This window comes from Gopherus evgoodei, chromosome 8 (assembly GCF_007399415.2).
Source record: "Gopherus evgoodei ecotype Sinaloan lineage chromosome 8, rGopEvg1_v1.p, whole genome shotgun sequence".
Lineage (NCBI taxonomy): Eukaryota > Metazoa > Chordata > Testudines > Testudinidae > Gopherus > Gopherus evgoodei.
This window is the reverse complement of record NC_044329.1, coordinates 45,907,270-45,921,755: the sequence shown is the minus strand read 5'-3', so window position 1 is coordinate 45,921,755 and position 14,486 is coordinate 45,907,270. Positions and strand designations below refer to the sequence as shown.

The window sequence follows — 14,486 nt, the reverse complement described above, 5'->3', positions numbered from 1 at the left end:
TTTTGTAGGTCACAACTTACACCTGAGCTTTATCTTCAAACCCCCGCAATTGGTTCAGTGTCAAACCCAGGTCTTTGTCCTGACTGACAGGGATCCAGGAGATCCAAAGCACTTACTCAGTGGGAGCTGTCTCACCACACTTTCTTCTGCCACCTTGCTCAGGCCATGGCTACACTAGAGAGTTGCAGCACTGGTGAGGGGGTTACAGTGCTGCAACTTAGGATGTGGCCACACTTGCAAAGCACGGCTAGCGCTGCAACTCCCTGTTTGCAGCGCTGGCTGTACACCCGGTCGAGCCTCGGGTGTAGCGATTCTAGCGCTGGTGATCCAGCGCTGGTCAGCAAGTGTGGACCCCACCAGCGCTTTTATTGACCTCCAGGGTATAAGGAGATATCCCAGAATTCCTGTCCACAACAAACCGGAAGAAAGGGAGAGCTCGAAGTTCAGCCAAACTGCTTATTTAAAAACAAACACAGCTCCTGTTTGCTGAGCGAGCGGAGGCAGGCAGGGGAATTACTGTGGAATGTTCACAGCTGTTTGCTTGAAGAGAGAAACAGCACGCTCACACGGCAGAGGGGGAGGGGGAAGTCCATGTTGAGCAGATGCTTATCTGGTCTGACGGCTATTTAGGAGTACATAATTTGCATTTAGTGAATGAGAGAGGGGTGGGCGAAGGGGTCAGAACTTTTAAAATGATTGAAGGTAGGCACTGTGTGTCTTCCAGTCCTTAGAACTTGCAAGGCAGGGAGCTGAGAACAGAGTCAACACCAAAAATCCATTCTGTCTATCTCCTCCACGCTCCCTGTCACATTCCACCCCACCCCCCTCTTTTGAAAAGCACGTTGCAGCCACTTGAATGCTGGGATAGCTGCCCACAATGCACCACTCCCAACAGCGCTGCAAATGTGGCCACACTGCAGTGCTGGTAGCTGTCAGTGTGGCCACACTGCAGCGCTGGCCCTACACAGCTGTACGAACACAGCTGTAACTACCAGCACTGCAGAACTGTAAGCGTAGCCATGGCCTCAGAAACAGAAGATTGGCTCTCAAGCGGGAATGAGCCAGTTTAAGGTCGAGGGATGGCTTCTTCCCCCATTTGGAATGGGGGGGCCCCTCCCAGGGAGGTAGGGGCAGCAACACAGGGCCCCCATGTTTCCCCAGGTGCTGCAGCAAGGGGTACATGTTTCCCAGAGAGGAGCTGGTAGCAGTAGGGAGGTGTTTCCTTTAGTACTCAGTAACAGCCTGGGCATATCTCTGTTGGGGTAGTGCTGGGAGGACCCACCAGAGCAGTGGGCCTGGGAGTTAACATCTTCAGTGAGATTAACAGGACAGTTCACGCCTCCCAGAGCTATTGTTTTGGGCTTCCTGCAGACTCAAGCACCACACTGTTCTTATTTTCAAACTTTAACCATGAGAGCTGGAAACTCATTGTTCTAAGGGAGTGTAACCATGCCTTCGTTGGTCACAACTGAAAATACCAAATTCAGGACTAACTGCTGAGAAATAGGGCACACAAACCCCAAAACTGGTGGTTATTCTCCCATAAGATATACCAAACCAGCAACAAAAGTAAACTTGTTTCACCACATTGGCTAACAAGGAGTCAAAAAAGCAGTTTCCTCAGGTATTCCAGTCCTGGATTCAACACTCAGACACTAAACTTAAAGATGGGGTCATAGTAGACCACAAGCTTAATATGAGTCAACAGTGTGATACTGTTGCAAAAAAAGCAAACATGATTCTGGGATGCATTAACAGGTGTGTTGTAAACAAGACACGAGAAGTCATTCTTCCGCTTTACTCTGCGCTGGTTAGGCCTCAACTGGAGTATTGTGTCCAGTTCTGGGCACCGCATTTCAAGAAAGATGTGGAGAAATTGGAGAGGGTCCAGAGAAGAGCAACAAGAATGATGAAAGGTCTTGAGAACATGACCTATGAAGGAAGGCTGAAGGAATTGGGTTTGTTTAGTGTGGAAAAGAGAAGACTGAGAGGGGACCTGATAGCAGTTTTCAGGTATCTAAAAGGGTGTCATCAGGAGGAGGGAGAAAACTTGTTCACCTTAGCCTCCAATGATAGAATAAGAAGCAATGGGCTTAAACTGCAGCAAGGGAGATTTAGGTTGGACATTAGGAAAAAGTTCCTAACTGTCAGGGTAGTTAAACACTGGAATAAATTGCCTAGGGAGGTTGTGGAATCTCCATCTCTGGAGATATTTAAGAGTAGGTTAGATAAATGTCTGTTAGGGATGGTCTAGACAGTAATTGGTCCTGCCATGAGGGCAGGGGACTGGACTCGATGACCTCTCGAGGTCCCTTCCAGTCCTAGAGTCTGAGTCTATGAGTGTTTTTTTAAAACCAGTTTCATCAAACAAAAGGTTCTTCTAATCCGAAAGGACCAGCCCTACACCCAGATCAGTATACAACTCAGATCTTACCCAATAATCACACTGTTGCCAATTTTAGTATCTAAAAAATCTTTAGGTTTTAGTATCTAAAATCTAAAGATTTATGTATAAAAAGAAAGAAAGAGGAGAGTTAAAATTAGTTAAAGGAATCAAATACATATAATAAATGCAAAGTTATTGGTTCAGGCTTGTAGCAGTGAGGGAATAAACTCCTGGCTTAAGTCAAATCTGTGGTTACTTCCAAATCATTGGAAAGTCCTCAATTACTTGGTTAGAATGCTTCCAGTAGTATAAGTTCATAGTCCAGAGGTTTGAGCAGGAAAGAAGCAAAATGGAGATGTTTCCAGGGCCTTTTATAGCTTCTGCCATGTGGAGGGAAATCCATTGTTTCAAACAAAGCCCTCAGTACAGCTAGTGGAAAATCGCAGTGAACAAGATAGTGTTTGGAGTCACATGGGCAAGTCACATGTCCATGCATGATTTCGCTTAGGGCTTGTCTACACTGGCACTTTTACAACGCTGCAACTTTCTTGTTCAGGGGTGTGAAAAAACACCCCCTTCCCTCCCCCGAGCACTGCAAGTTTCAGCACTCTAATGTGCCAGTGTACCAGCGCTGGGAGCTATTCCTCTCGTGGAGATGGGTTTTTTTAGAGCGCTGGGAGAGCTCTGTCCCAGCGGTCTGCTGCGATTACACAAGCCACATTAAAGTGTTGTCATGGCAGGGCTTTAACGTTGCCAGTGAAGATGTGTCCTTAATCACAGCAGAAGCCATTACCTATATTCCAGATGGAACATGCACAAGAAAGTCCATTCATTAAGTGTAGTTCGGCTTCTCCGATGGTCCATTGTGAGTTAAGTGTTCCCTGATGAGCCACTTAATTTGAATAGTTCCATCAAGATGTGCAGGCTAAATACCTTGTGGACATTACCCTAAGAGCAAATATATTTGAAATACAGGTATAGAGCCAAAGCTCATAACTTCAAATACAAAAATGATACATGCATACAAATAGCATAATCGTAACCTTTCCGTAGACATCTTACTTGACATAATTTGGACAAGATTTGTTGAAATTATATAACAATGGTAACAACATTGATCTACACCAGGGGTGGGCAAACTTTTTGGCCCGAGGGCCACTTCAGAGTTTCCAAACTGTATGGAGGGATGAGGAGGGAAGGTTGTGTCTCCCCAAACAGCCTGGCCCCTGCCCTCTATCTGCCCCGTGACTGTCCCCCTTAGAACCCCTGACCCATCCAACCCCCCCTACTCCTTGTCCCCTGACCACCCCCTCCCCTAACCAATCCTCCAGGACCCCACCCCCTATCCAACCCTCCCTGTCCCCTAACTGCCCCAACCCCTATCCACACCCTTGCCCCCTGACAGGCACCCCCAGGACTCCCATTCCTATCCAACCTCCCCTCTCCGCCCCACTCGCTGCCAGAATCAACCATGCCGCCTGGCAGGAGCTTACAGTCGTGCTACCCAGCGCCTTGTGCCACCAGGGCAGTGAGCTGAGGCTGCAAGGGAGGGGCCAGGAGCTCAAGGGCCAGGCAGGACGGTCCCGCGGGCCATAGTTTGCCCACCTCTGATCTACACGGTCATATTTAATCTCAGACCTCAGAAGATAAGGCCATAGGTGCAATCTTGTAGTACCTGTGACTTAATCTGGTTCTGAGAGGAACATCAGACCAGTCACTACACAGACAGCTCAGATTAACAAAGCTATCCACAACTCTGCATAAGTGTGTCTAGGATCCTGTGGATGTGATAATGGAAGCAAAGAACCATTTCTTTGCCTCCTGTACAGCCACAGTATAACAAGTCAACTTTTTATGCCATAGATGATTAGCTTCAGCCTGAGACTTCAGCCACCAATACTCTAGCATAGTGAGGGAAGTTGTTACCCTTCAGCAATGTGAGTGCAGGGATAAGATCAAATATTTGTGGGTAATTCTCTGCATACAGTCAATTTTACATCATTCTCAGTGAAATTTGTTGCATAGAGCAAGTCTCTGGTTCTAGACTTAATACCCAGTGAGGAAACCTCTAGAAGTCTTGGGAAGGAGACTGATGGGAAGATTTTTAAAAATAGTTTGTAAAAATGTGAGAGTAAAGGTATGTCTACGCTGCAAGAAAACACGTGCGGCTGTCCCATGTCAGCTTGCTCTGGAAGTGGGGCTTCTTGCAGTGTAGACATTTGGGCTTGGGCTGGACAGTGGTGTCCCAGAGCCCAGGCTCCAACCTGAGCCCAAATGTCTGCATTGCAATTCTGCAGCTCCTGAGCCCCACGAGCCTGAGTCAGCTGACGTGGGACAGGCGCAGATGTTTTATTTCAGTGCAGAACCCCCAAAGTAACTGAAGTTAGCAGTGCATGCCAGGGGGTGCCTTATGGTCATTTTTCCCAACACGACCAAGTATAATTGAATCCTACATGGAAAACTCAAGTACAGGTTTTCATAGCTTGGAAAGAGTTGGGGGGTGGAGAGAGAGCAGGGAGAACAATTGAAAGTCCATGTTTCTGAAGCAAATGTTACATTTCATTAATATGTTCTAAGATGCTGCTCAGTGTATGATTGTCCTACATGCTGGAGTAGCTCATTCCTGTGAGGCCGCCATTGACTAGATTGTCTATATCAAGCAGTCTTCCTGACTGACTTTAAAATAGTTATTTAGAAGGCAAATGATAGATATGTTCCCTCTTTTTTTGTCTAGCTGTAACTGCAATTCTCAGCCTCCAAACCCCATTAAAATTGCAGTGGCCGGAGCCCAGAATTACCTCAGTGCTGTGTTGAGGCTCTTTGTAGAGCAGCTGTCTCACAAAACCCCGGACTGGCTCAGCTACATGAGATTTTTGATCATCCCACTAGGTAAATACGTCAATATTTTCTTCACAGAAAGATTAATGGCTTAAATCAAATGTGTTCTCTCATGAATTGCCTTCAGGGAAATCTTGGTTAGGATGTGTTCCAAGGGCCACATTCTTGCTGGCCATTAAATGAGACAAATACTTCATTGCTATCATATTTAATATTTGTTACGGTCCTGTCACATTAGTGAATTTCATCTTCACGTGCCTGATGCTGAATCCTAAACTATTGTTGGGAAGCAGCCATTAATCATTCATATTAAATGCAGCGGATTGAAATGAGCTCTTCCAAGACAGAGCAGTGTTACAATATTAATCCTCTTGCAGTGTACTTTTAACTTAAGTGTATAATGAACTTTTGTGAATGTTTTGCTATTGCTATGATTTATTATGGTGCAAGTAGTGTTTGAAATAATGACTGTTTTCTGGACTCTTATTTCTGAGACTGCAGCTCAAGATGTTCATAGAAAGTAACTGAGAGGCTGTTGAACTCAGAGTATGGTTAATACTCAGTTAAGAGGAAGCACCTTTAAATTATTGTTACACATTTTAAATTGAAGAGAAGAAAACTACAAAAAAACTAAATGGTCTCTGAAATTGCAGAATGGTAAGCTGAGGAGGGGGGGCAGAGGGGAATTTTTTGGCCATTCCTTCTACCTTCCTATCTCCCTCCTTCTCATCTATGTTAACAACTTCCCTCATCCCTCCTCTTCCATGCCCACTGCTCACCAGGCTCTTCTGCAAATCCCATATGTAGTTGAGTGCAGGAAAAAATTAGCTCAGTGTAACTTCAGTTTTCAGGAGAGTTTCTCTTCATTCTTTCAGCTCCTAGGTCATTCTAGCTGATGTGATCACAACACATTTGAAGTCAGCCTAATTTTTCTAGTGTCTAAACTGTCAGACTATGAATGAAAAACTTAAAAAATGTTAGTGATGAGAAGATCAAAGTTCTTGGTATGTTCATTGAGAAACAATTACACATGTTCTAGAACTGTCTAGAAGCCTGGAGAAGAGAAGTGGGTGGACTGATTGCAGAGTGGGGCTTGGCTAGTGGTTTGAATCAAATGTCATTGGATGGATAAGCAAGGATGGAGTTATGAGCTGGGTTTGCAAGAATTTAGGAGCTTCTGGGAAACGTGCAGAGCACCTGATAACATAGCTCTATATAAAAGTGACTAGTGAGATTTTTTTCAATCTTAATTTTGAATTCAGTAAGTGGTTGTTTCCATTTCAAGCATAGTGAATGTGAAAGCTACTGATCTGTGCTATAAACAAGTGGTCAGTTACTACCATATATCAACATATCAATTTACCTGACTCGCATTCTAAAGGAGGTGGTAGAAGTCAAGTGATGGAATATACTGAAGTAATGAAATCAAATATTACTTGTCAAGGGAAATCTAGCCACAGTCAAGAGTTAAAGTAGCAAGATAGAACAGTTAGTGTTCATCTCAATGGACAGAGAAATCTTTCATCGGGATCAAATGTGCCATTGATTGAAACTTTTGTGTATAAATGCAGAAGAGCCTGATCCTGCTAGAGCAGCAATGGCAAACTATTTTGCCCGAGGGCCACATCCGGGAATAGAAATTGTATGTCGAGCCATGAATTGGGGTTGGGATGCGGGAGGGGATGAGGGCTCTGGTTGGGGGTGCAGGCTCTGGGGTAGGGCTAGAAATGAGGAGTTGAGGGTGCAGGGCTGTGGTGATGATTTAAGTCAATGGTTCTCAACCAGGAGTCCAGGGCCCCTGGGGGGCCTTGAGCAGGTTTCGGGGGTCAGCCAAGAAAGGCCAGCGTTGGACTCACTGGAGCCCAGGGCAGAAAGCGAAAACCCTGCCATATGGGTCTGAAGCTCAGGGCCCTGAACCCTGCCACCCAGGGCTGAAGACGAACCCCGAGCAATGTAGCTTTACGGGGAGCCCTGTGGCATGAAGTCCCAGGCAATTGCCCTGCTTGTTGCCCCCTAACACTGGCCCTGGCTTTTTTATATGCAGAAAACCAGTTATTGTGGCACAAATGAGCTTTGGAGTTTTTATAGCATGTTGGGGGGCGGGGGCGGGCTCAGAAAGAAAAAGGCTGAGAATTTCTGATTTAAGTAAAGCTGGGTAGGAAATAGTTTTCTGGTCCCATACAATTTTTTGAGATTTAAAAAAAAATCCCAGCCTGAATTGGGCCAAAAAGTCTATTTCATATTTTCATGAACTAGAGGGGGAAAATAAATTATTGAATTGGTCAAAACAGCTTGTTTTTTTTATTTCAACTTTTTTTGAATTTGTTTACTATAAATTAACTTACAGTTGTAAAGTGAAAAGTCTTGGAACATTTGAGGTTTGAAAATGATGAAACAGAATGTTTTGAGAACTTCAAAATGTTTTTGTTATGGGATATCTGTTGATACAGACCTTCTCCTGTGAACAGTTTGTTTTGATGGAGCAGTGTTTTCCAACAACAGATGTTTAATTGAAAAACACCCAATCAACTCTGTTTAGGCACCAGTTCCCAACTTTCCATCAGCTCTTCAGCATCGGCTTGATTCAGGAGCCAAAAAATGCTGAAGATCAAGCATTGGTTATGCCATGAAAACAACTGAAAGACAAAGACTTGACCCTCATAGAAAGTTATAACCTCTTTTATGCTGGTAACATTGTCTTTGATGTAGAGCAGAATGAACAACTGAAATAAATAAATTGAATCATTTTGTAGTGAATAGTCTCCTTCAGAGAGACTTATGCTCACAGGTTCACTGCTAGATGCTGCATGTAAAAAAAAATGAAGGAAAAAAGAAGAGATAAAAAAAATTACATTGATATTAATGCAAGGTGGTTGGTTGAAGGTTAGAAATTGTCCTATTGTGGCTGTGAATGTCCACATAGGAAAAATACTTTCCTGCATAATGCCATTGATTCTAGGACTGAAAAGACCATATTGTGTCCAAATGACTGAAGATACCCTCCAGGAATGCAGAGAAAAGTATGACAAGAAGACCTTCACCATTTTTTCAGAACAACAAAGGAGAGAACGTCTCAAAGCGTTCATTTTTATTACTGGTTTCCATAACATCCATCTTGTGCTATTTGCTTTACAAACTCAAAGGAATTCATCCTCTGCCCCAATTCCTGGTGTATGGGTATTCAAAACACTATTTAAAACTCATTGAGAAAGAAGTAACGTAGCACAGTCCTAAAGCTTATTGTGCTTGACATGTTGAGAAATTATTTTGCAGCCACCGGCAGCCTTCTGTTTGGTGGTCCAGAAAAGATTTAATGTCCCAGCTTCCAAAGAAAAGCAGTGGAACTAGGGAAGTTCTTCTGTTTGCATTCAACAATACAGATGTGTTAAAACTTGCACTGGTACAAGTTGGATTTTGATTGGAAACATGGTATGCTTTTTACACAAGGGATACTCCAGAGTGGCATTACAATTGGAGGTGAATTTCGGGGAACTTTGGCAGATTATAGGCTCATGACACAAATGTCACAGTCCCAGTGGAAATGCGGGTAGCTATTTAAAGAATTGGAAGCACACAAAGATAAAATCGAGAGATTTGGCGAAGTTATGGAACCTTTCCGTTACTTGGCCAACACGACTAATCCCAAATACAGAAAACATTGAGTACAGAACAGTATAGGCTAGAATGCGGCTGATGGAAGGCATAATCCTGAGTTCTGGCCTCCTCTAGCATTTAAAATTTAGTATCCAGATTTTGATCACTAATCTGGTGTTGGAGGAAGCTGTGAAAGCCCATCTCAAAATGGTAGAAGATTTTCGACAAGAGTCAGAATTGCTAACTCCAGAACGTAGTTTTTAAATGCCTTGACCACCACCTCAGCCAGCTCTGTCAGTCAACCCTTTCTCTGACCATGCAAATCTGAATGTTGTAAAGCTTTGTAAAGCTTTTCAGTAAAGCTGGAAAAGCAAATATGCTGATAAAAGTGTGTATTTAATGACTGATTAGAGCAGTAGGCTAACTAGTTAGTTGTCTTGGGACACATTTAGCAAGTGTGTGGGTGGACACTCTGGTAGAACTGCAAGCTTTTCTTTGCCAACTCTGTTTACATTTCACGTCTTATTAATAAAACCTTTATTTTTTTTCATTGCCTTCCCCGTCTCCTCCCCCCACCCCGGGTAAAAAAACCTGAGATTTTTCTGGGTTGAATTAAATTGCACCCTCCTTGTTTTGGAACAGATGTGATATGAGTTAGAACAGAATTTAGAGAAGAGAGTGTCTTCTCTGAATTAAAACACAGACCATATCACAGCTGTTTTGAGGGCAAGAGCCCTGGTGACCTGCAGAGTGGAAGGAAGGATCTGATGCACATGCTGCTGTTAAAGTAATTTGCAAAATTCCCTTTGACTAAAGCGGGAGTAGGAGTTGAGCCACAACAGAAGAGCTTCAAAGAGTCCTCTGGCATGTTATAGACTAACAGACGTATTGGAGCATGAGCTTTCGTGGGTGAATACCCACTTCGTGAGACGCATGTGGTCTCACTATTTTACAAGTGTATTTCTCCTCAGCAGTTTATCAGTCCTTGTTTTCTTCAGTCTCTTACTTTTGCTTTTGTTTACACTTCAGAATGTTTAGGTCTGCTCAAGGGACTCAAACTGAAACAGTGTCTCTGATGCTGGGAAACAGTTTGGCTCCTGTACCAAGAACGTTTGGCCTGAGTAGTAGGGATTTTACTACACAATTGGAGCAGAGAGTCTTGCGTCGCCACAGCTTGGTTATTGAGGGAACAACTCCATGTTGGGATCTGTCTGCATTGTCATTGGCTCTAGATATCTAATTTGCATCTCCACTGTGTGGTTATTTATTTCTCTTTAGCTGAAGAATATGAATATTTCTGTACAATGGCTGCCTGATGGGCATCATTAGCTAAAATGCCAAGAAATTCATAACTGGGGAGAAACCTATGTGGCTGTGCTTCTGTGTTGAAGTCAGTGCGAGCTGCAGATGCTCATCACTCCTGAAAAGAGGCCACTTTTGTCTAGGATCCTAACTTTAAACACACAAGTCTGAAAACTCTGGCCTAAATTGCTTTGTTGCAACTGAAAACATCCTAATGGAGCATCTAGATAATTTTGTGTTGAGCTTAAATTCTTTCTATACTAAGGGCTTGTCTACACTTGAAATGCTCCAGCGGCACAGCAGACAATATATATGCCAACGGGAGGGGTTCTCCCATTGGCACAGGTAATCCACCTCCCTGGATGGGTCAATGGAAGAACTCTTCCATTGGCAGAGTGCTGCTTACATGGGGATTTTGATCGGCTTACCAGCCTTGCTCAGGTGGATTTTTCTGACCCCTGCACAACATAGCTGGGTCAACCTAACTGTTTAGTGTTGACCAAGCCTAATACTGTCCATGTGTTCAGCATTTGGAGCAACTGGCTTATTTTTCTCTCCTCTTAGGTTCTCATCCAGTGGCGAAGTATCTAGGCTCTGTAGATTACAGGTACAACAACTTCTTCCAAGACTTTGCCTGGAGAGATTTGTTTAATAAACTTGAAGCACAGACGAGTGGTAAGAGCCTGTTTTAATTTTTGGGGTGCATGGAGCAAACGGCTTGAATGAGTTAGTAATGTTAGAAAATTTGCAGATAAATGCAAGAGCTACAAATCTAAGAGTTTAGAGAATTTCAGTATCTTCCCACAGCTCCCCAATTCCATATTGCTTTTTCAGATGCTAACTCTTTTTTGCAGTCTTTAAATGTCATTCTTTGTGGTCTTCCACTGCTGCTTCAAGAGATTCACTGCCTTTCTCAGGATTTCTGTATTTTTCCCCAGATCTTGGTTGGTTGTTTTTTTGTCCATGGGTCTTCCTCATCACTTTAGCTAACTACCCCTAGTAGCTCTTAGGTCTTTCAAGAGTTCCTCAAATCCTCTGCAGTTTTGACTAATCTATATAATTTTAGAGACACATGATGAGGGAGGTAATATCTTTTATTGGACTGACTTCTGTTTGTGAGACAGACAAGCTTTCGGCCTTACGCAGAGCTCTTCTTTTTTTTATGTTGTCTCAAAGTCGATAATATCCTTTGCATGTGAGAATAATCCTATTTCTGAAGTCTGCTGAAAGCATCTGTTCCAGTGAAAGACACCCTTTGTAGCTGCCCCAATCTGAGTGAGAACCAGCCAGTGTCAAATCAGCGACTAGTTCCCATTCTGTTCTCAAGCAGTTCAACCAGCAGAAAATATGAATGGGTCACTTTACTAGGGAGCTTTCCTAACAAGATCATGTGGGACCAGATGTATAATGCAGATTTTTTTTTTTTACTACTTTGCTCTACTTAACAGTTTCTTCCCTCAAAAGCAGAGTAGACTATAAACAATACTCTGCCATTCTCATTCAGGTTACATAAGTTATTTAGACAAAAGGAATGCGCACACTGTGTAGATCCATGCATTGGCAACCTGAATTCTGTCCCTTTCTGTATGTGTATTGTGAGAGAGCCTTTCATTACACAATCATATACTGTTCCTAAAATACCATATCATTTTTCTACAACCTGACACTCACTTCTAGGGTCTCATCATCATTTTTATTCTTTTATGTAACATTCATTTGCCAAATAGTTCTGTAAGTCATCAAGATGGAATTTTATCATACCAAGCCAAAATTCTCATTATAGTTATATTCAAGTTATAACTCTGACAAACTACAGAAGAATAAGCGACAAAGAGTCCTGTGGCACCTTATAGACTAACAGAAGTATTGGAGCATAAGATTTCGTGGGTATTCAGACAAAGTGGGTATTCACTCACGAAAGCTTATGCTCCAATACTTCTGTTAGTCTATAAGGTGCCACAGGACTCTTTGTCGCTTTTTACAGATCCAGACTAACATGGCTACCCCTCTGATACTACAGAAGAATTAATTACTTTGTTAAAATAAGAAGATGACGGGTGAAGGTAACTTACATTTCTTTTTCAAATGATGGTTCCTTTTTTACTCCTGAGGGAATTCTGCCCCACAGCGCGTGGCAGAATTCATGTCCCCCACAGAGTTCTTTGCTTTCCGGCAGAAAAAAGACTTTCTGACAGGGAAGCAAAGGGAAACTGCAAAAACAGTCATGCACCACTCCTTAGCAGAGCAGGTACATCATTTCAGGCATGGGGAGCAACTGGAGGAGAGGTAAATCACTGCAGGGCTGAGGGCATTCCAGTTAGTGGCTCCTACCCTGAGCTGGGATCAGCTGCTAGTCCTGACTGGGCTGGAGGCAGGAGAGGAGAGGACTTCCTCTTTCTCTGCAAGGAGTGTCTGGGGTGTGTCAGACTCACCCCCAGAAACTTCTCCAAGCTGCAGAAAGCTCAGCATCCTCCCCTCCCTCCTGCCCCTATCACTACTCAGCTGTGGGGGAGGGGTCACGGTACAGTGAGCTGCTTCCCCATCCACCCAACCCTCGTGCATCCATACCCAGACACCCCTGCCAAGTCTCACTGGGTACATCCAGAACCCCCCTAGCCTTCCATACCTGAACCCCACCCCACTGAACCTCAACCCCTGCCTCCGGATCCCTACCCCTGCAGCCTACCACCCTCCATGGAGCTCCCTGCACTCAAACCTCCATCCTGATGCCCCACCTCCTGCACCACCATGAGCTTCCACATCCAGACCCCTAGGCCACTGACCTCCAGTTAGCTGCACCCAGACCCCCACCAAGCTCCACTCCCTCAGCACCAACTCCCCACTGAGACCCCCAGACCTAGACCTCTCTGCTAAGCCCCAACCACCTTCACCTGAAAGCCCCTTTAAGAGTCCCATTGCCCCTGCACCTGAAACACCCCCGTCCCCGGTGGCTTTTTTGCAGCCAGATCCTCCTACATCTAGACCCACCACTGAGCTGCCTGCACTCAGATTGTCCCACGCAGAATCCTCTCACACCACACCTGGATTCCCCCACACTGAGCCTCTCCACATTTGGATCCTGCCTGGTTGAGCCTGCCTGCCCCATATTTGGTGCAGAGGAGCAGGGCCCTAGGGCGTTGCTGGGGCAGGCCCAGGCCTTATGCTGTGTCAGGGTCGGGTGCAGCCTCACCACTGAGTCTGTGTCCCTGGGGGAATGGAGCTGCAGGGTGATCTCCCTCCTTCAGCAAGCCAGTGGCCTATGCTCCCCACTGCCATACTAGAGCCTCTGCATTTACTTATTGACAAACAAAACTTGAAGAATTTTTCTGTTTTGGTGCAGAGTTTTTAACGTTTTGGTGCAGAATGTCCTCAGGAGTACTGTTTGTATTCCAAACACAAGTGAGATTTCTGTATCAGTGTCTGTAGGCCCGCAGGTGGTGCAGACATAGTTATATGAGGCTGTGCGGGACGACACCACCGTAGTTTCTTCTTACCGCCCCATGGTCAAATTCATATAGTTTTCTGTTATCTTCTACAGTTTGTTAGTGTAGTTTGTCTTGCCCTCGCCCATTTGGGGCCTCGTCTCTTCCCCCTCCCCCCATTTCTCTGGGGGATTATGCCCTGTGTTCTGGGGTTCAAGAACTGTGCTTTGCCCTCGCTCATTCTCAGTCAGCAATGAGCACCACCCTTGCCTTTACTGCCTCGGGGAAGCCCATCTTGCTGCGAAATTTGCAGGTCCTTCCCACCATGGATTTGAGGCTTGTCTGCTCTATCTCAGTAAGTTCCTCATGGAGGAAACTCTCTGGCCATGTGCACTGTCTGACCGGGGACCATCATTAATGGGCAGCAAGCAGTCTGGTATACACCTTCAATGCCCAAACAGGCAGAATCAGGTACTTTGCCCCCTGTAAGGGCAGATTTTGTCTTCTCCCACCCTCCCACATGGCACAACACTTGAGACAGCATGCATATGGCTCTGGCCCTCCAGACAGGGCAGTCAAATGCCTGGATCTCCTGGGCTAGACAGTATTCTCTTCCATAGCATTTAGTTTCACATTACTAGCTACCAGGCTCTGCTGGCGAAGTATGACTTTATCAACTGTGCCAAGCTAGTAGAGTTCTGGATTCATGGTCTTTGCTCTCTCCTCACTACTCTTGGCGTTTGCATCAACGAGAAGAAATCAGCACTTGTCCTAAACAGAGGATCTACTTCTTCGGTGCCTGCCACATTTCCATGGCGGCTGGTGCCTTTCTGCTGGTGGACCGCTTCACTGCGCTGATGGCTGTGGTGGTGGACCTACACCACAACCCCTGCACCATGGTGTGCCGCTGTCTCCTTGGGCACGTGATGGCCTGCACCTATGTA

At 44.8% G+C, this 14,486-nt stretch overlaps 1 protein-coding gene across 6 annotated transcripts in view; it reads left to right on the top strand.

Annotated features, from left to right (window-relative positions):
• PACS2 (phosphofurin acidic cluster sorting protein 2) overlaps positions 1-14,486 on the top strand; it is a 178,247-nt gene that overhangs the window by 109,130 nt on the left and 54,631 nt on the right. For all 6 annotated transcript variants that reach the window (XM_030574056.1, XM_030574058.1, XM_030574055.1 and 3 more), the window contains exons 16-17: positions 5,121-5,275; positions 10,685-10,795. In XM_030574056.1, the coding sequence (XP_030429916.1) occupies positions 5,121-5,275; positions 10,685-10,795 (266 nt within the window). The remainder of the gene's footprint in view (positions 1-5,120; positions 5,276-10,684; positions 10,796-14,486) is intronic.